The sequence below is a fragment of the Pogona vitticeps genome, chromosome 2, assembly GCF_051106095.1.
Source record: "Pogona vitticeps strain Pit_001003342236 chromosome 2, PviZW2.1, whole genome shotgun sequence".
Lineage (NCBI taxonomy): Eukaryota > Metazoa > Chordata > Lepidosauria > Squamata > Agamidae > Pogona > Pogona vitticeps.
This window is the reverse complement of record NC_135784.1, coordinates 297,825,988-297,845,518: the sequence shown is the minus strand read 5'-3', so window position 1 is coordinate 297,845,518 and position 19,531 is coordinate 297,825,988. Positions and strand designations below refer to the sequence as shown.

Here is a 19,531-nt window from a genome sequence, read left to right as displayed (position 1 = left end):
GATAGTAAAGGGAGGGAAGCAGACCAAAGAGAAATATGGGATAACTGGATCAAGAGATGCAGTCACCTTAGTTGAGCATCAATGGTTCTTTTTGGCTTAGAAATGTATACGTATTTGTTTTCCATACAGTGGTATCTTGCAAGACGATTACCCCTCAAAACAATGAATCCGCATGAGACGAGGTTTTGCGACCACCATTTTGCTTCGCAAAACAATGATTCCTATGGAGGAATTTCGCTGGACGACGATTTGGTCCGTGATTTGCGGACCGTTTTTTAGCAAGATGGCGATTTTTACAGCTGATCGTCGGCTTTGCAAAATAGCTTCCCTAGGGGTGATCTTGGCAAAACGGGTGTTTTCGGGACCATGTTTGCAAGACAGCGATTTAAAACAGCTGATCGGCGCTTCGCAAAGCGGCTTCCCTATGGGCAATTTTTGTTGGACGATGATGATTTTTCCCCATTGGCATGCATTAAACGGGTTTCAATGCATTCCAATGGGGAAACGCTTTTTGCTAGATGATGATTTCACAAGACAGCGATTTCTATGGAACAGATTATCATCGTCTAGCGAGGCACCACTGTATTTCAGAGAAATATATTCACACACTATTTTATGTTGTCATGTTCCTAATGTTGAAATTATGAAAAATGCAGTCCTTGTGTGTGGCATCCTTATGTCCATTCCGTCTTAATTTTCTAGGCTGGCCACCTCATAGAACTCTGCGGGGTCATCGCAACAAAGTCACCTGTTTGCTGTATCCTCACCAGGTTTCTTCTCGTTATGACCAAAGATACTTGGTCTCAGGTGGTGTAGATTTTTCTGTTATAATCTGGGACATCTTTTCTGGAGAAATGAAGCACATCTTTTGTGTGCATGGTGGAGAAATCACACAACTTTTGGTGCCTCCAGAAAATTGCAGTGTAAGTTGAAGGATGTCTGCTTCATGCATGCCCTTGCTAACTGACCCATCAAATCTAATATCTTCATTTATCTGCCTTTATGCAATTTTTTTTGGCCGAACACTTAATGTACTGATTGATTAGTGTATGTTAATGACGGAGTTATGTTATAACTTCTGTTTATAACTGGTTAAAACTCTCTTAAAACTGGTTAAGGACATTTTTTTAAAAAACTGCTTTTAAAGGCGAAACACCTTTTAAAGGGAACTTGCTAATGGTAGGAATACGGTTAGCTAAAACACAGTTTTAATATTAATCAAGATATGGTCAAGATGTGCTCTGTGGCCAATGTGGTCATTGACAATTAAAACTGAAGATGAATTGAAACATTCTTGAGATTACCAATGTGTGGACCAATGTTGTCAGGGATTTCCTCTCCAGGTTGAGGTGTGGCTGGGAGATCCCCCCAAATTGGAAGAACGCTGGTCTACCTCAGCAGATAGTTGGTGTTCATATGAGAGTGTCAAGTGAAAGAGCACCCCCAGATTTTATACTTTTGGGAGGATGTTGCTGGATAGCTCAGTGGTTTCAGCAGAGGTTGGAGGTTCAATTCCCCACTGTGCCTCCTTACGTAAAACTTGTATCTGCTATATAATGCCAGTCAGTACTTTTATAATTTTGATTGACTGTGCCTGGTGCTTTTGAATAATAACAGTAACAATAACAATAATAACAATAACAATTATTTCCTTTATATATACTGCCCAGATTAGCAATGTCTACTAAGTCGGGTGGTATAATAGCTGTATATATCTACACACTCTCTCTCTCTCTCCCCTACATAGGCATGCACGCACACGCACAGACACAGACACACACACACACACGCACACGCACACGCACGCACAGAATGAAAAAGGATATACCGTATTTTTCTGTGTATAAGATGTTACTTTTTCCTAAAATCATTACATTAAAAATTGAGGTGTGTCTTATAGTAAGCTGAGATAGCAGAGGAGAGAACAAAATGGTCTGTACCATGCCTGTGTAAACAGGCTTCCTTCCGTCACGAGGCTTAGCTTCCTACAGTCAGGAGACTTAGTTTCATCCAATCACAAGCCTTATGGAAGTGACATCAGCTGATGCTGTACAAACCAATTGGAACACACCTCATTGGAGGTAGAGCCTGTAGGCTCAGATGCAACAGAGACTCCTAATGTCCAAGTGTTCTGAGCCCAGAGACTGAATACTCAAAGCTAAGTTTTCTTAATTTGGAGGTTAGAAAAGGGGGGACATCTTATAAATGGGGGCATGTTATAAATGGAAAAATACAGTATGTACTTTTTTTGGCAAGTGCTTTTAGAATAAGTATCTGTCGGTATTTTTAGAAGCCTGCCTGCCTATGTGGCCTCCATAGTCAGCACTGAACAAAATTGGATGCAATTAGGAAATTGTAACTTCCTGAAGCAAGAGAAAAGGCTTAGACTGGGAGAAAAGGAGGAAGAGAAGATTCCAAAATCAGCTGATGGATTAATGGCACAGATGGGTTGTGATGTTGGGTTTTGTTGATTCATTCCCAGATTGGACTACATTGTGCTGAACAATTAAAATCTCCAATTACTTAGTGATTTCACTGGCTGACAAGTAGATTGTTTCTTTTAAATTGCCAATATCTGAATATTTCTGCAACAAAGGAAGGCAATGTGAACTTCCTAGGAACATCGTGGAAATTCAGGGGCCATTTATTGAAAGTACAAGGTACCAAGTTCAGTTCCCAGCATCTCCAGGTGGGACCCAGAAAGAAAAGATTGAACTATGTTGAGTGAAATAATTAGAATTCAAATTCTTATCTGCCTTCTGCTCAAAAGTTCAAGGGTTTCTTACGATCTCCAACTATACATCAAATAAATCAAATAGTTTACAGTGGTGCCTCGCTAGACGATGATAATCCGTTCCACTGAAATCACTATCTAGCAAAATCATTGTCTAGCAAAAAGCAAATCGTTGTCTAGTGAAAATCGGTTTGCGAAGCAGGGACCAAACATTGTCCAGCGAAATTCCCCCATAGGAATCACTGTTTTGTGAATCGCTATAGGGATCGCAAAAAGTCAATGTCTAGCGAAAAAACTGTCATGCGGGGTAACTGTCTAGCGAGGCACCACTGTACTTAATGAAGCAGGCAGGGTTGTTTGAAGGATGTGATAAACCCAATGACAGAAATAAATAGAATAACTGGACAATGTTTTCTCGTTTTCAGTCAAGAGTTCAGCACTGTGTTTGCTCTGTGGCCAGTGACCATTCAGTAGGACTTCTGAGTTTGCGAGAGAAAAAGTGCATAATGTTAGCTTCGCGACACCTCTTTCCTATTCAAGTCATAAAGTGGAGACCATCAGATGACTACCTAGTTGTTGGCTGTTCTGATGGCTCTGTATACGTGTGGCAGATGGATACTGGTAAGACTAATGGTGTAAGAAGTTATTTAATATTTCCACATTTTCTGGCCAAGAAAAGGGTTTGCTTAATACCACTGTCTAATTTTATGAAGGGCCTATCACTCTTGTACTTTTCTTTCAAAGGCATTTCTGGCTTATCAACAAGCCAATTGGATTTGGTATTTTTTTGATTTTTTTGTATGCAGTGAAAGTAGAATAGCTGGCATCAGAAATATTGGTGTGTTTCTTTTAATTCTCTTGTTAACCGAAATGGGGGATTGGAGAACATGTGGATTCAAGGAACAGTTTTTTTAAATTATTTTTTAAGAAACCCTCCAAAATACAGGCGTATCTCGGTTTATGAATGTAATGCGTTCTGCGGGATATTACGTAATGCGAAAAATTCATAAACCAAAACATGGATTGCCACAGGAATGGTGGCATCACTATAAACCTCCAGCGCACGCACACACACACACACACACACACACACACACACACACACACACACACACACACACACACACACACACACACACACACACACACACACACACACACACACACACACACACACACACACACACACACACACACACACACACACACACACACACACACACACACACACACACACACACACACACACAGAGAGGTCACTTCTGCTATGAGGCTTTCCCAACCACTGCAGTTCCTCATAGTCTGGAAAGCTTGGGGACCTTCTTGACCAGCACAGCTAAAATGTAGGGTGACAGTGGGTGAAGGAAATAATCTTTAGAAAGCAAATGGGACCCAATTTGTGCTAATGCATATCTGGAATATAAACTTTAAACCAGATTTCACAGATTTTACAAATATATTGGTACTCTGTCCCATCTGTGACTATTACGTTGGCCTAATAAAAGTATTAGTCTAATAGAGGTCAACATTCTGTTGTGTGTTTTTTTTGTAAGTATCTGCAGTGGCTTGTTGCATTTAATGTTGTCTTTTTATTTTAGTACCCCTTTGCTCATGAATAAGGCCTGCTCTTTTTAATGGGGTGACCTCCAGCTGGTGTAACTGCAAGATGGAGATTACTGGAGAAATCATGGAGTGTCCTTACAATGCATTTACATGTTTTCTAACAGGATTCTGCACAATGCGAAATGTACCCCTTGGCCAATACAGCTACCTTTACTTTCATGACACATCTAAATATTTCATTTGCACCCAAATATATTGAACTGAAAAAGGAGGTCCTCTCTGATCCAAGAGCAAAAACTTTCTATTTTAGCCTTTTGTTACTTTGTTCAGGAATAAAAAAATTAACTGTGCACACTATGTCCCTTTCCTGTTCTTAGCTAATATGGAGCATATTCTCAATAATAATAGGGAGAGAAGGAAAGTCTCTAGCAAACATGTGTAAGTAATGATTTCTAAAGTCTAGTTGAAAACTCTTCCAGGCTAAGAAAACATCAGTTTTCATACATCCTACTCTCTATTTTTTTCCTCGGTCAGACTGCTCGCTTTCTAGGCTCTTTTTCCAATATATGAAGGTTTTAGAGCTCTCCAAGGAGATACGTGCTGAGCAGACCGAGGGCTGACAGATATTCACTGTGCTCCACCGCCTTTTATTCGAACGAACTGCTTCTGGTTTTGACTTGGAACAGAAGCCTTCTGCGACATGGCAGTTGCTTTATCAGAAAAGCTGGAGATTGATTTTTGTGTGGCACAGTTGATTGAAGCCAAATTATGAGTATTTACTGCTGGTAAAAGGCTGGTGGCTTTTGAGATAACAGCCCTTCTTGAGAGGTGGTCCATCTTTTTACCACGGTGATTCCTGGCTTGAGTGACTAATTGTGGCATTTTTAACAGCAAAAGAAGAAACATAACCATGTAAGCCACGAGCAAACCCCGAAGTCAGGGTTGGCTAATTACACAGTTGGTCCATTAAAATTTAAAAGGCAATTGCAAGCCATGCAAGTTCCTTCAGGATGAATGTTCTTATTGCAGTTCATTCATGTTGTTGTTCATACAGGGTATTATCTTGTGGAAAAAAGAGAGAGCAAGAAATAGGTTGCTAAATTTTTAAAAGTTACTTTGCTCCTTTGTAATATTTGTGTCCTTACCTGAACTAGCTGCTGCGGAACTGTGACCTCTGTAAAGTTTAAGTGATTTCTTCTCTAGACACTTTCTCTCCACCCTGTATCTTCTTCTCAAGGGGCCCTTGACCGCTGTGTAATGGGAATAACAGCCGTTGAGATCCTGAATGCTTGCGATGAGGCTGTGCCGGCCGCAGTCGATTCCCTCAGTCATCCTGCCGTCAACTTAAAACAGGCCATGACCAGACGTAGCCTTGCTGCATTGAAAAATGTGGCCCACCAGAAGCTGCAGACTCTCGCCACCAACCTGTTGGCTTCAGATTCATCCGATAAAGTAAGTGTCTTAGTTTATTCCTTTAAATTGCACAGTGGATTGCTTTTGAGCAATGCATTGGAATGCGATCCCTCTCGTGATATGCTGTGTGCAAAGGGAGGACCTATAGGTTTTGAAAAATCTATGAAGTGGTGGTTAGTGCAGAGATGAAACACAAAGGTATGCAGTCCTATTCCATCTGCACCTCATCCCGTTCTGTGGGTACCCAGCTCAGTCGTCTCAGCTGGATATGTGTGTATAATACTTTCCTCTTTTACTGCACCAATTTCCCCTATTCAGGGCCTATTTCTTCTCCTCTCCCTTGCAAAGCAAATAGTTTCCATTTATTTATGAGAGAAATAGTAACAAGGGTATGTTAAAGGTTAAAGCTGCCTCCTTCTTTTGGTGAATTTGTCCCATCTCAACTGTATTGTGGATTTTGGTCACTTGTTTTATCCCAACCAATTATTTTGGCCCTTATCAACATAATCTTGCCCTGTGGGTTGACTGAGACATTAAGAGGACATCAGGATTTCCTCACAACACCCCACAAGATTTCCTCAAAGATGAGTGCTTCAGCAGGAAAATATGCAAATTACGCCCATGTTTACCTTTCTTTGAACAGTCACAAAACAAAACACATCAAATGCAAGATGTGTCATTTGTGAAAATCATATGCTGTGGCAAATAGGGAGGACCTTTTCTAGAAACCTTTTTAGTGTGTCATCTAGTCAGATCTTGTCTTGTAGTGAGGCAAAAGTATGAGAAGATGCTTTGGAACATGAGCTGCAGTCCAGCATTTTTCCTTTCTGTATATCAGATATATGTAACACAAATTTACAGGGTTTTTAACATTGCCTTTGAATCATTAATCATTTCCCAGATATATGTGCAGGAAGATGCTGATGGGTGACAATGCTTTTTCTTGACGTCCTGACTTTCTAAATGCCTGTAGTTTGCTTTTTTTTAAAAGCATGTAAACGGTGGATGTTTTTTAATTTGTTTGTTTGTTTGTTTGTTTGTTTGTTTAAACAAACTTCTGTACTGCCCCATTAGCGTGAACATTTCTGGAAAACATGTAAAGGCATCATTACAAATCATACAGTACAAAAAACACAATATGCAATAAATATAATAAATATAATTTTAGGCCTGTCATTGCCTAAAATGAAAAAAAAAAAACCCACCACATTCATTTAAATAGAATTAAACAAATTTGAAATAGGTTTGAACATCACAGGTCGCAGTTAAAAGATTAGTAGAAGACAGCTTTATATAATTCTGTTTTAATTAACTTCCTAAAAACTGAGCGGGATGGCTCCTGCCAAACCACTGTAGAAAGCTTATCCCAGAGGGAAGGGGCCACAACCAAGGAAACATGATTTCTTGTGTGTTAGCTCTTACCACTTATTTTGTAAAAATGGGAAGGCTAGACATTGAAGAAAGCTGAGAAAAAGTATTAGCCATTTGAAATATGTTGGAGGCAAGCTTTACGAATAACATGGTCTGCCCGCAAGACCTATAGATAGGTACAGTGATGCACCGCATGACGATGATAATCTGTCCCATTGAAATAGCTGTTTAGCGAAATCGTCATCATACGAAATCCATTTCCCCATTGGAATGCATTGAAACCCGGTTTAATGCGTTCCAATGGGGAAAATACCTCGTTGTCCAGTGAAGATCGCCCATAGGAAAGCCATTTTGTGAGCGCCGATCAGCTGTTAAAATGGCTGTCCTGCAAAGCATGGGTCCTGAAAACACAGGGCAGCCATTTTGCGAAGCCGACGATCAGCTGTAAAAATCGTCATCTTGCGAACAAACGGTTCGCGAAGCACTGACTTAATCAACGTCCATCGAAAATCCCCCATTGGAATGACTGTTACAGCAATCGCAAAAAGTCATTGTTATGTAGATACGTCGTTTAGTGGGGTCGTCGTCTTGCGAGGTACCACTGTACTAAATCAAATGAAGCTTGAAGTCTTATTAGAATCTGAAATGATGAAATGGACGCTATAATGCCTTGAAAGTACCGTACTGTGGGAAGAGAAGGCTCCCTGGAAAATGCCACAATGCTAGGAAGCATGAAAGGCCATAAGAAAAGAGAATGACCTAACACGAGATAGATGGATTGACTCAGTACAGGAAGCCACAGCTTGTCATTTGCAAAATCTTAATAGAAGGACTGCTAATGACAGAGCCTTTTGGATGTCCTTAATTCATTTGATAAGTGACTTGATGGCCCTTAGAAGTGAGAAAGTGAGCTAAGGATGACTTGAAGCAATGGGTGTTGCTCAGTTCTCATAGAAAACAATTATGTGAAGAGGCCTGCTGCATAGAGATTCTAGCTGAATGAAAAAAAATATCGCAAACTTCTGCAGGGCTGGGATATCTCTTTTGGCAGCAATGTTTTTTTATTTTGCTTATTGTAAGGAGGAGCTACAGATTGGAGTAGATGGCAGATCACTGTCGTTTGTGTTGCGGTAAGATTTAGACAGAAAAAAACCCTGTTCATCAAGGTATTTGGGGGAAACTGAACTTCACGGCATCAGGACTGGACGGTGTAAAAAGGACAAAGTACCAGGTCCAGGTTTACAGCATTCTGAGGAGAGTGGCCTAAGATTTGGAGAACTTGGGAGAATTGAAATAGAGAAGCTGAAATTTTAAACCATCAAGCAATTTGACATGGCTACTATTCCAGGTAGAATTCCTGTTCACTTGCAAACTTTCAGGAACTTTAGCATTGACCATATGAATCCCCTGCTTCGTTTTTCTTGTCTACCTAACCCTATGCACTTGGCTTCCTCCTCCTTCCGCATTCCATTGGCTACCTCTGCCTTTTTGCAATTCCATGTTGAATGTTTCTTTATTCATTGCAAATATCAAGATGGGAACGGGGGTTTTATCATGGGAGGTGGCATGCATGCATATTTCTGTCACGGAGCCCCTCCTCAGCAAAAGTGAGAATAATAAATGTGTTGCTTCAGGTGCCAGGTAGGTATTGTTTCTCAAACCAGTGTCCACTACCCATGAAATACGCCAGATTTAATTGGGCCCAATAGTGCTGTTTTAAAAAGAGAGAGTAATAATTTTGGCAAGTCCCCAAACAAATGCAAACAAAACCCAGACAAAGCCCGCCTTTTCAGTTATATGCTAATCTTTCAACTGGATGCATGTTTCAACTGGATGCACTGGAACAGCTTGCCTCCCGATGTGGTGGGTGCCCCATTGCTGGAAATTTTCAAGAAAAGATTGGACAGCCATGGTATGAGGTCTCCTGCCTTGGGTGCAGGGGGTTGGACTAGATGGTATGAGGTCTGCCTTGGGTGCAGGAGGTTGGACTAGAAGACCTCCAAGGTCCCTCCCAACCCTATGGCAATTCTATGATTCTATGTTAGTACTCACAGATGAAGACCTGCACAGTTTTAATTTCCATCTTGAATCCTGCTCACATATACTGTAGTATCCCAGCCCTGCAGAAGCTGGAACTGCCATACAGTAGGTTTCTATATGTCATTTGGGGAATCTTGCTCAGAACATCATAATAACCAGACTGCCGATAAAACGAAGTTATTCCGTTAAGCAATGTGTTCTGAGGCAGGCTGCTGCTCTGGATCAAGACACGGAAGTCACCCTTCTTTAGATAGTAGTCTTTAAATTCCAGGTCTCTTCCTAGGAAGGAAAAAAAACATTGTTGTGCTTTCTCCCCAGGCTCTCCCAGTTAGAAATTAAGTGACAGTTCTCTCCGTATGGGGTGGGTGCAGCCATTCACCAAGAAGACTGTGTCCAGAAGATCTGCAGGATTAGGGTATTTGGAAGATTTCTGCTCTCGTTCATTGTTTTTAAAACAATGGACCAGAACAGAAAAATCAAAGCAAATATCGAAGAAAGGAGGCAGAGTTGGAGGATGCCACGACAGAGTTGCTTTCCTAGTTGAGCTCCTGCACTGATCAAAAGTGTCAGAATCTAGTGGGAGTTCAGGAATCGAGCAGAAGTGTTGTATCTTACAATTTTTACAGACATAGTGGCATTTAGAAATGAGTACATTTCTTAGCTCTTCATTTTGGAAAGGGGTTTCTAATCTCATAAGGATTTGAAGGTAGGCTTGAAAGGAAACAAGGGCAGAGGTCGTCAATCCCCTGTCTGCGGACTGAGCTGGACTGGGCCACTGAGACAGGCCTCCCGCCCCCCCACGTACTCCCCTCCTCACAGCTGTTTTGTGCACACACATGCATGCCAGCATCCGATCTGAGTGCTCCCCCACCCCTTCACACATGCACCCCAGCGAAGGGGCGGGTGTGCGTGCAGGTGCTCTTGCGCATGCGCGAAGGGGTGGGGAAGTGCTCATGCTGGCATGCTCTCCCACCGCTTCGCGCATGTGCCTAAGAGCGCCTGCGTGAGTGCGCCCCGCCTTCCTTGGAGGCTCAACAGGTCCGCAGTCCCAACAAGGTTGGGGACCGCTGCATAAAGGGATTTCATCATCCTTTCCAGGAAACAGATGCCTATTTTGTAAAATATATCTGTATCTTTTCACAACCATTTCAAGTCAGATGTGTACACGTTTTCATTCTCTGTGTACTAATAGGTATTTGTTTTTTTGTGTGTGTGCTGTACATTCTGTGTACAAAATGATGCTCACCCTTGGACAGTAGAGAGATGTCTTTAGGCACAAGGCAATTCTGTAATTATTAGTGGTTAACTGTATGAGTACCCAGCTTGAAAACAATCTACTGTGGACTGATTATACTGAAAGGGCATGAAATGTTGACTAACCGCTGGGGGTGAATAGGAAGAATTATTCTGGGGAGGAAAGTGACTGTAGGGAATTCTGAATAGCAGCAATATAGTAATAGTAATCTTGTCCACATAATTTTGAAGCTTTCAGTAGCATAGTGTGGTGGTGCCTATGTGGTTATGATGTTGGTAAAACGATTTAGGACCATGTTGTCAAACATGAAAATACATTGACAGGTCCTGTTGTATTGTTTTGAGCAAAAGGTTGTGTTGTTTTCTTAGCAAGTTTTACAGTAGGACAGTAGAGGGCATCAGAGATCAATTTTTTGTTAAATTGATTTTTCCTTCCTTGGATTTTATGGCTGGCATTCATAAAACAGTGCAGTTTTATTTGCAATCCCACACTTGGTTATATAGATTTTAGCCCTGCTTAAAATCAATGAGACCCACGTGTGCAAAACTGGACGATGGGATTACTGCAGATTCTATTAACCCACTGTATTTCCAGTACTAGTTTGCTATCTTAGAGCTCAGTCTCCCACAAGGTGCCTAGTTGCTTTAAGAGGTTAACAGATTCAGTCAGAATATGCTCACAGTATTATCTCTTGAAAAATAAGACATTAAACTTAAAATAATGTTTTGCTGTTCTTAAACTGCTCAGGCAATGTGAACGTTCCATGCAATATCAGTGTCGCACAGGTAGAATGCTTAAGTTCCATAGTTTTAAGGCGGAGCATTTCCTATCATGTTCATGCCTTCCATCTTTATATCATGTTTGTCTTTTAATTCACTACAACATTAATTGAAGTAGTGAAACTATACTCTTTAATTTTCTCTAAATGCCACAAAATGTGGATGCTGATTTGACATGACTTCTTCTTTTAACTAATTAGGAATCCTGTCTTTCTAATTTTCTAGAGTACCCAGACAATATGCCAAAAACTCTGTCCCCTCACTTTTTGAGACCTTTCCAACAATTTTGTAGGTTAAATATTTAAAACTGAACAGAAATCATGTGAAAGCAAACTACAGCCACAACAGAAAACATAATCGAGAAATCGAGATACAAAGCAAGTTTTAGTAACAGCATTGAGGAAAATTAATGGAAAAACTTCCTAGATGAAAGTATTTTTTTACTTGAAAAGCAAACTGTGCTGGAGATGTTAGTAGACAAAACTCTTGTGAAGATTTCTAAAAAATAAGTTTTTTCTATTAATGGTGCTTTTTATTTTTTGCTCTAACAGAGAATACTTGAGTGGACAACAGAGCATGATATAAGACTACTTTTAGTTGGTAAACAACATGTCTGCTTCTGTTATAGAAGTGGTCATTTGGACCAGATAGGCGGGGTACAAATAGAATAAATAAATAAAAAATAAAAAAATAAATAAATAGTCTAGTAGTAGATCATTTTAAACTTTTCTGAATAAGATAATTTGGGTAAAAGACATGGCGTAGGATCAAGCTGATGCCTAGTGTTGAATGGAAAGGTCCTTCTATAGAAGGATTCCATTGTTACTGTCTTCCATTGGAAGCCCTCAGTGCCCTCCACACACGCAGTGAGAGAAGGAGAGATAATTTATTTATTTATTATTTAAAATATTTTATCCCATCTTTCTCCTTAAAAAGGACTCGAGGCAGTCATTTTTATTTACATATTTGTGAAATACATTGTTTCTCCTCAGAATCCTTCAATCCTCAATTTGTAGACTGAACAAAAGCATGGGAAACTTACTTTTTTTGGTGATATGTCTTGAAATTTATCTCATATCTCTTCAAACAAAGACCCACCAAACAACTTGCATCATCTTTTCTGTACCCACAATTTCCTTCTTTTAAAACATGAAATTTCTGGTGGGGGAAGCAATGCAGCCACATGGCAGGCTCCGCCACAGAGCTGTGATTTTAAAAAAAGTTAGTTCCACCACAGGGGAAGATCAGTTTTAGTCCAGTCAGTCGGATTATGTGATGGATAACTTCTTCAACATGCAGTACTGCTAGACTGTGTTAAAATGCACATTGTTCTGCAGTAGAAGGTCCCCTAGTAGGACAAGAAAAGCTACAGATTAGGGGTGGGGGGGGGGACTCCGAGATGATTTGCATTTCTTATTGCGTCATCTGATCGACGGGGGGGGGGATGCAAATCAGCCCACCTTGAACCTGTAGTGTTTTCCACAGTTATTGGTAATGTGATCACACCCTTAAACCAAAAGTACAACTGCAAATTGGACATCTGTCATAAGATACTGTATTCCAAGCCAGGAAAGCAGAAATCTTGTCATTCCCACTGACCTTACACTTTTGAGTAGAAAGTATAGGTTGTTGTGGAGGCCTTCTTCAGATTTGCACTAGCACATTGATAGGTATGTGAGACAAAAACTCTCAACTTTTCACTTTAACAGAAGACTTCAGCAAGCACCAATATTTATAAATATGTGGAAAATAAATTGGTATCTTCCAAAAAGATAAGGAATTGTTGGTCTACACCGTTTTTATCATTTGCATACACATGACTATTTTTCCTATATGGATTGATTTAATCCATGCCGTGGGATTATTTATCTATCTTGACATAGGTCATGTTGCATGAAACTATGATGTGGTGGACATGTAGTAAACACATGCTTATTTACATTTGAAAATGAATGGGGAAAAATATAAGCTCAAAGTCTTTTTCAAAAATATGTAATAATCCTACCTCAGTGTTTTTAATTGTTTCTCAGTGTTAAGCTTTTCGCTTTTTAAATAGCACCATAGCTTAAAAAATTCACATTTCATGTTTTTGCAATGTTTTGACTCTTCAGGTTTTCTTGCCAAGGATAATGCTGTTACATTATGCACAAGACCCATGGTGTAAAAGCCTAAGAAGTAGCTTTATTCTGTTTGTTTCAGGGAAATTTGCCTAAATACTCTCACAATGCTCTGATGGTTCAGGCCCTGAAGACTAACTTGACAGACCCAGATGTCCACGTACTTTTCTTTGATGTTGAAGCCCTGATTATTCAGCTGCTAACTGAAGAAGCCTCCAGGCCTAATACAGCCCTTATTTCCCCAGAGAATTTACAGAAAGCATCTGGCAGTTCTGACAAAGGGGGTTCCTTCCTGGCTGGCAAGCGAGCAGCAGTCTTGTTCCAGCAAGTCAAAGAAACAATCAAAGAGAACATAAAAGAACATCTTCTTGACGAGGATGATGACGATGAAGAATCGAGGCAGAGGAGAGAAGATAGTGACCCAGAGTATCGCTCCAGCAAATCTAAACCATTAACACTCTTAGAATATAATCTGACCATGGATACAGCTAAACTGTTTATGTCATGCCTTCATGCTTGGGGCCTGAATAGTGTTCTAGATGAGCTTTGCAGTGACCGTCTGGGGATGTTGAGACCTCACTGTTCTGTCTCTTTTGGCTTGCTTTCAAGAGGAGGTCACATGTCTCTGATGCTTCCTGGATACAATCAGCCTATAGGCAAAATGACCTCTAGTGATGTGGAGATAGGAAAATCTGTAGCTCTCACAGAGGGGCATATCAGGGGTACGTACGGCATATCACGTGCAGTAACTACTCAGCACCTCCTCTCCATAATTTCTTTGGCCAACACCTTGATGAGTATGACAAATGCAACATTTATTGGTGATCATATGAAGAAGGGACCAGCCAGGTACTTTAACACCAAATTCATTGTACATATTTCATCATGTATTGCTCTCTCTCTCTCTCTCTCTCTCTCATTCTTCTCATCCCATTTCCGCAGCATATGCTTGTCTTTACTGCTGGTAAACTGCTTTGGTAAACAATATCCCTGCGTGATCAACCTGGAATCTGATTTCATTCTTATACTCTTCCTTTTAAGCTTCTTTGAAAGTGAGGATTTTTCTGTATGCACTTGGGTCCCATTTTGGGGTGGCATTTCAATCAAATAATGTTTTTAAAATAAAATTTCAAATAGGTAAAGTTATGGTGTACAGATAGTTCATAAAATGAAATTCCGCATGGTTGCTGTTGAGTTATTGGACAGGTTACAAGCCATTGACCATCATTCTTATGTGATTTTTTAAAGACAATGTTTATTTAATTCTTTTAAAATATTCAAATAATTTACTTAGCTTTCAAATATTGTTTTCCTTAATGATGTAAGCCACCTTGTGTCTTTTCTTAGAAGAAAGGTGGGGTAAAAATATTTTAAATAAAAGTAAATAAATAAATAGTACCTTGATGAAATACAATGAAAAACCTGTTGAGAACCAAGGTAAGATTCTTCATTTGCCTTGCACGTCAGATCCACAGAGGATTCCAGGGCCGCTGATGGAAGGCAGAAAGAGGGTAAAGTGTTTGCCAGGAATAAAAAGAAATAAAGGATATGTGGAATAAAAAAAGAAAGAAAGAGCAGGGGTGTGGAATGGTGATGTATGAGTTGGGAGAAGCGTTCAGGAAGATGTGTAGAGAGCTCTGACATATGTACCTGTCTGCATGTGTGTGTATGTTCTCATTGTTAAGTTACAAAGTGTGGAGCATCAACCAACCTTAAACTTCCTTAATTCTAAATTATTTTATTTGTAGACCACCTAGACCAGGGACTCCTGAGCTTGCCAAAGTGAAGACTCCTGCACCAGTTCCTAGTCCAACTGCTCAAGGCCTGATTAAACAAGGTAATATCCAGGCTCTTGGGGTGACCGATCACTTGTACTCTCAGAAATAGTTCTGATGATACCTTTTTCTTTTTGAGTTTGTAGCTGCAAACGTTAAGACATGAGATCTGAATTTAGATTAAAGCTTAAGATGTATTGGTTAAGAACACAATTTCTTGTGATGAAGTTGAAAACCGTAATTTTAAGAGATGCCACGTTTTGAAGTTGAGTTTGAAGCTGAAGTCTATGGGTGCATAGTCTTCTGAGTCCACAAAACCTATGTTTTTTCTCTTGGCCTTTCAGGTACATTATAGTCATGTACATTCTATCTACTACACTTTAGACCATCCTTTGACATCTGATGACAATTATAGATTTTAAGTTAAACCCAAGCTTTATATTTCCATATGGGGAGCTGATGGATGGCAGCTCAGTTCTTGTCTGTTCATTTGGCAGTTAGCAGGGTCTGGTGGAAGGCTACAGCTACCCTGTCCTTGTGATCAGTTTCACAAAAAGTCTGATCCTAAATAGATGATGAAAATTGGAGTGGTTATAATTTATATCATTAGCATATCATAAGTGGAAAAAAATCACTGTATTCACTCTGATACGTACAAACTGTTAAACTCCTCATTCTTATCCAGTATAACTGATCTCTGTAGAACTGTTCTCTCTGATGTTCAAAGCTAATGATTTGTTTGGGCTCTGGAATTTCTGTGATTCTTGCAATGAGTTCAGCTTTCCTGAAAGTGTAGTAGGTATCCACTGAAGTTGGCAGGTAGATTGGTGGGAAATCTCACCTGTTTATATAACCTTGGTTACTAGTTCTTTGTTCTGTGCCTAGTACTACTCTTGTTCATCTTGCAATATAAACAAGCCTTCCTGTGTGGAAGCTGTAGAATTCTCTATCACTCATCTGTTAGAAGTTGTCTGTAGCCCTGCTAATTCATTCTGAACAGATATGAGTGCAGAATTTGGCTGCCTCTGGTAAAGGTAATGAGTTTATTACAACAGTTGAGGCTGTGTTAAAAATTCCACACTGTGCTGTAAATGTAAGAACAAGAATTTTTGTGTATGCTCAATTGACATTTCTAATATACAAGTTAGAAATGGGGGGAGGGAAATAAGCTACAGGAGCTGCCCTAAATATGACAGCAGTTCTGTTGCTTTGTGGTATCTTCTGGATACAGGATTTAATTTGAAGCAGGGTTCTTCAATGCTGGTTCTCTTTGGCCCCAACACTGGGTGCTTTCACAGGTTGTCCCCAGAGGGATGCAGGTAGCATAGAACATTATAAACATGCGTTATTCAGCCCTTTCACAATCCAGGAGGTATACACACCAATGTATTTTCTGTTTAAACATTGTATCCTACTCCCCTTTGTCTGGTGGCCAAGAGATATCAAAGAAATGGATGGCAGCTCAGATCTTGTCTGTTCAGTTGGTAGTTTATTTAAAATATTGTTATTCCTCCTTGGGTTCTTTTTTTAAGGAGAAAGGTGGGATAAAATATTTTAAATAAATAATTCAGTTACACCTTTCCGTTAAAATATTGTAGAGTTTTGCTTTTGATAATCAGTAAAATAGGGAGATGCCCTACTTTGATATAATATTGTAATGGCATGACTAGTGTCAATAACGTGCAACACACTGTTGACATTTCCAGATACCAGGATTTGACATAGGTAAATCTTGAATGATAGCTTGGTTGTGAAATGATGCACAGGAGAAAGAAGCTGGAAATTCAACAACATGGACATGGACAGCTGTAGAGTAGTCAACTGCTGTTTCCATGACACCGTAATACTTGAACTGTTAAGTGAAAGTTTTCAGCGATTTTATATCCTTAATTTTAATGAACTGATGTTAAAGTAAACAACAGCAATGTTTTTCAGATCTTTGAAACTCGCCTACCCCTTTGTTACACTGTTTCCCCAAAAAATCCTAAGGAAGCCTAGGAACTTTGGGTGGAGGCGGGGGGAGGCATAGGAAACGTTCTTTTAAAAGAAAACTGCCATGATTGATGATGTCATCAGACTTACACAATATAACTTTATGTTACTGGATTTCACTTATTGCATCTTTCTAAGGCCTTAACTTTGTTACTTTTAGAGCAGTTAACACACATCAGAGAAACGTTGAATAAAATCAGTTCATTTTCAGATTTGAGTGCTACTGGCCGATCAAGCCAGCTGTTGTTACTTTCAGTTACAATGATTGATATAAATAATGACAGCCAGAGAGACTTCCCCCCCATTCCCTGCACCAAAAACAATGCTTAAATAGCAAATGGCAAATATAAAATTGGAATCTGCTTGTGAATATTTGGAACACCCATGTACTTGTGATTCATTTACCAACTGTGGTGCGTTTGTTTTGTGTGCACACTTTTCATTGCCCACAAAATACATGCTAGCTGGTTTACTGGTTTGCACGTGCCACCATGATGCATTATTGTAGAAATCATAGAAGTAAATTTGATGCAGATGTCCTAGAGTGACAAAAGAAGTTCACTGCATGAAAACCAAACATACCATTCAGGAAACAATGCTTAATCTTTTCTGGAGCCTGAACCTATTGTCGTTCTGCAATGGAATAAAGAAGAGGGATTAACTTGAAGATGCTTGTGCATGACATGTGGTAATTCTCTGCAAGAAGGAAGTGTCAGCTAGTGACCTCTAAATCTTAACATTGACCTCTGGTTGTAGAATGGTGTGTGCCATAAGGTCTGCCTGTCCTTTCGTATGATAATTTGATTCATGGAGCATTAGTGAAACTATAAAATTTATAGCTGCCTTCACATTAAAAAAATAAGAACCTCACCGCAATTCTTAAAATGGCCATCGTAAAACATTAGAAATTTTAATTTGGTGAAAACTATTGTGAGCAATAAACTTTTAAGTGGCTTCCTTGTGAAAAGAGGTTGCAACACACACTAAATCAACCTCGTCATGGTCTTCAGGAGGTTCGTTTTCCGGGTGTTTTATTCAGCCTAGCTTTGTAAAAAATAACTAATGGTCAAAACACAGAAAGCTAGGCATTCTTATTAAATACTATTGTTAATCCTATTAAATTTAACTGTCACGTCCAGCTAAAACAGGAGTCCTGAATCACCTTGTAGCATGTACACAACACCAATACAGAATTCCTTAATTAATATAATAAAGTAAAATCTCTGCAAATTGTAATCAGTGCAATAAATAGAAATTCATGCCAGAAGAGTTTAATATTGAAACAAAACAATATTAGAAGTGTTTACTTACAATGCACAAATCAACATTGAAATCTGCGATGAGTTCCACAGAAGCAGTTTATGCCATTGGGACTAAGAACCACATGCCTGGGGAAATAAATATGTTGTTGCCTAGCGATGAACAGATGAAAATGTCACTTGACAGGGCAGAGTGTTCCACAAACACAGGGCTACCACTGAAAAGGCTTATTCCTGAGCTGCCATCACTGAGGCTCTTTTAAGGTGGTTCACAGAGAAGGGTCGCAGCGGTGATCATGTGGATGGCTATATTTAGGTTCGTTGAGATTATAAGTATATATAGTTTTGATGGCACCCATGGTACTGCCTGTACTGTGGATGATTGGGACCACGGTTGCGATCCAGTTCTAAGTGCCCTCTGTTACTTAGTGCAGTGATTCTTTGAGTAATGTTTTTTGACACAGTCCACGCAACCAGATTGCGTGGGGTCACGAAGAGTCGGACACGACTTAATGACTAAACAGCAGCAACACAACCAAATTATCTTTCTGTGTTTCTATAATTGACTTGTTTTTTTCCTGTCATTAGCACACTTCTTGAAAGGTCCTTATGTGGTAATTGTTTCAGTTAATGTAGTCCCAGAGAATTCTGGTTTTCTTCATTCTTTAATAGTACTAACCATTTTTTTTTCTTTCTGGAAACGTCTGTCTTCATTTTCCTCTTTATTTCTTCTTTCCTGCTCAAGTTGCTCCTGCTGTTTCTGCTAGCACTGAAGCTGATCACTCTGGCTCTGACCCTGCTCCTCCTTTACATACCTGTTTCTTAGTAAATGAAGGTATTCTCACCTCTGTTTCTATCTACTTTGCCTTTTTTTCTCCTTTTAACTAACTTGCTCTTTCATTGTTGTTACATGCCTCTTTTAATCTATGCTTTCATTCACTGTGCAATTGGAGGACAAGCTTCACTTAGCAACCTTTATTTTCTTCTAATGATTAGTTTTAATTCATTTTCACTGCCTTTGGGGCAGACCTAGCCTCCTTTAAGTGGTGACTGTACATCACTTAAACAACTAGCTTATCTGACTGGCAAAGAAATTTATATTTAATGTATGAAGATCAGTAAGTTCAGTTTGTCACTCTTCTTTCACCTGGGGGAGAACAACTCCGTCTTCTTAATATCCTGACTGCATAAGGATGCGGAACACATATCTCCAATCTCACTTGTAAGCTGAGA

General features: G+C 39.6%; 1 protein-coding gene across 3 annotated transcripts in view; it reads left to right on the top strand.

The window, feature by feature from the left end:
- WDR7 (WD repeat domain 7) overlaps positions 1–19,531 on the top strand; it is a 277,096-nt gene that overhangs the window by 45,659 nt on the left and 211,906 nt on the right. For 2 of the 3 annotated variants that reach the window (XM_072992895.2, XM_072992897.2), the window contains exons 12-17: positions 703–923; positions 3,160–3,355; positions 5,535–5,749; positions 13,355–14,121; positions 15,021–15,109; positions 19,044–19,133. In XM_072992895.2, the coding sequence (XP_072848996.1) occupies positions 703–923; positions 3,160–3,355; positions 5,535–5,749; positions 13,355–14,121; positions 15,021–15,109; positions 19,044–19,133 (1,578 nt within the window). The remainder of the gene's footprint in view (positions 1–702; positions 924–3,159; positions 3,356–5,534; positions 5,750–13,354; positions 14,122–15,020; positions 15,110–19,043; positions 19,134–19,531) is intronic. The other variant, XM_072992896.2, reaches the window with a different exon arrangement.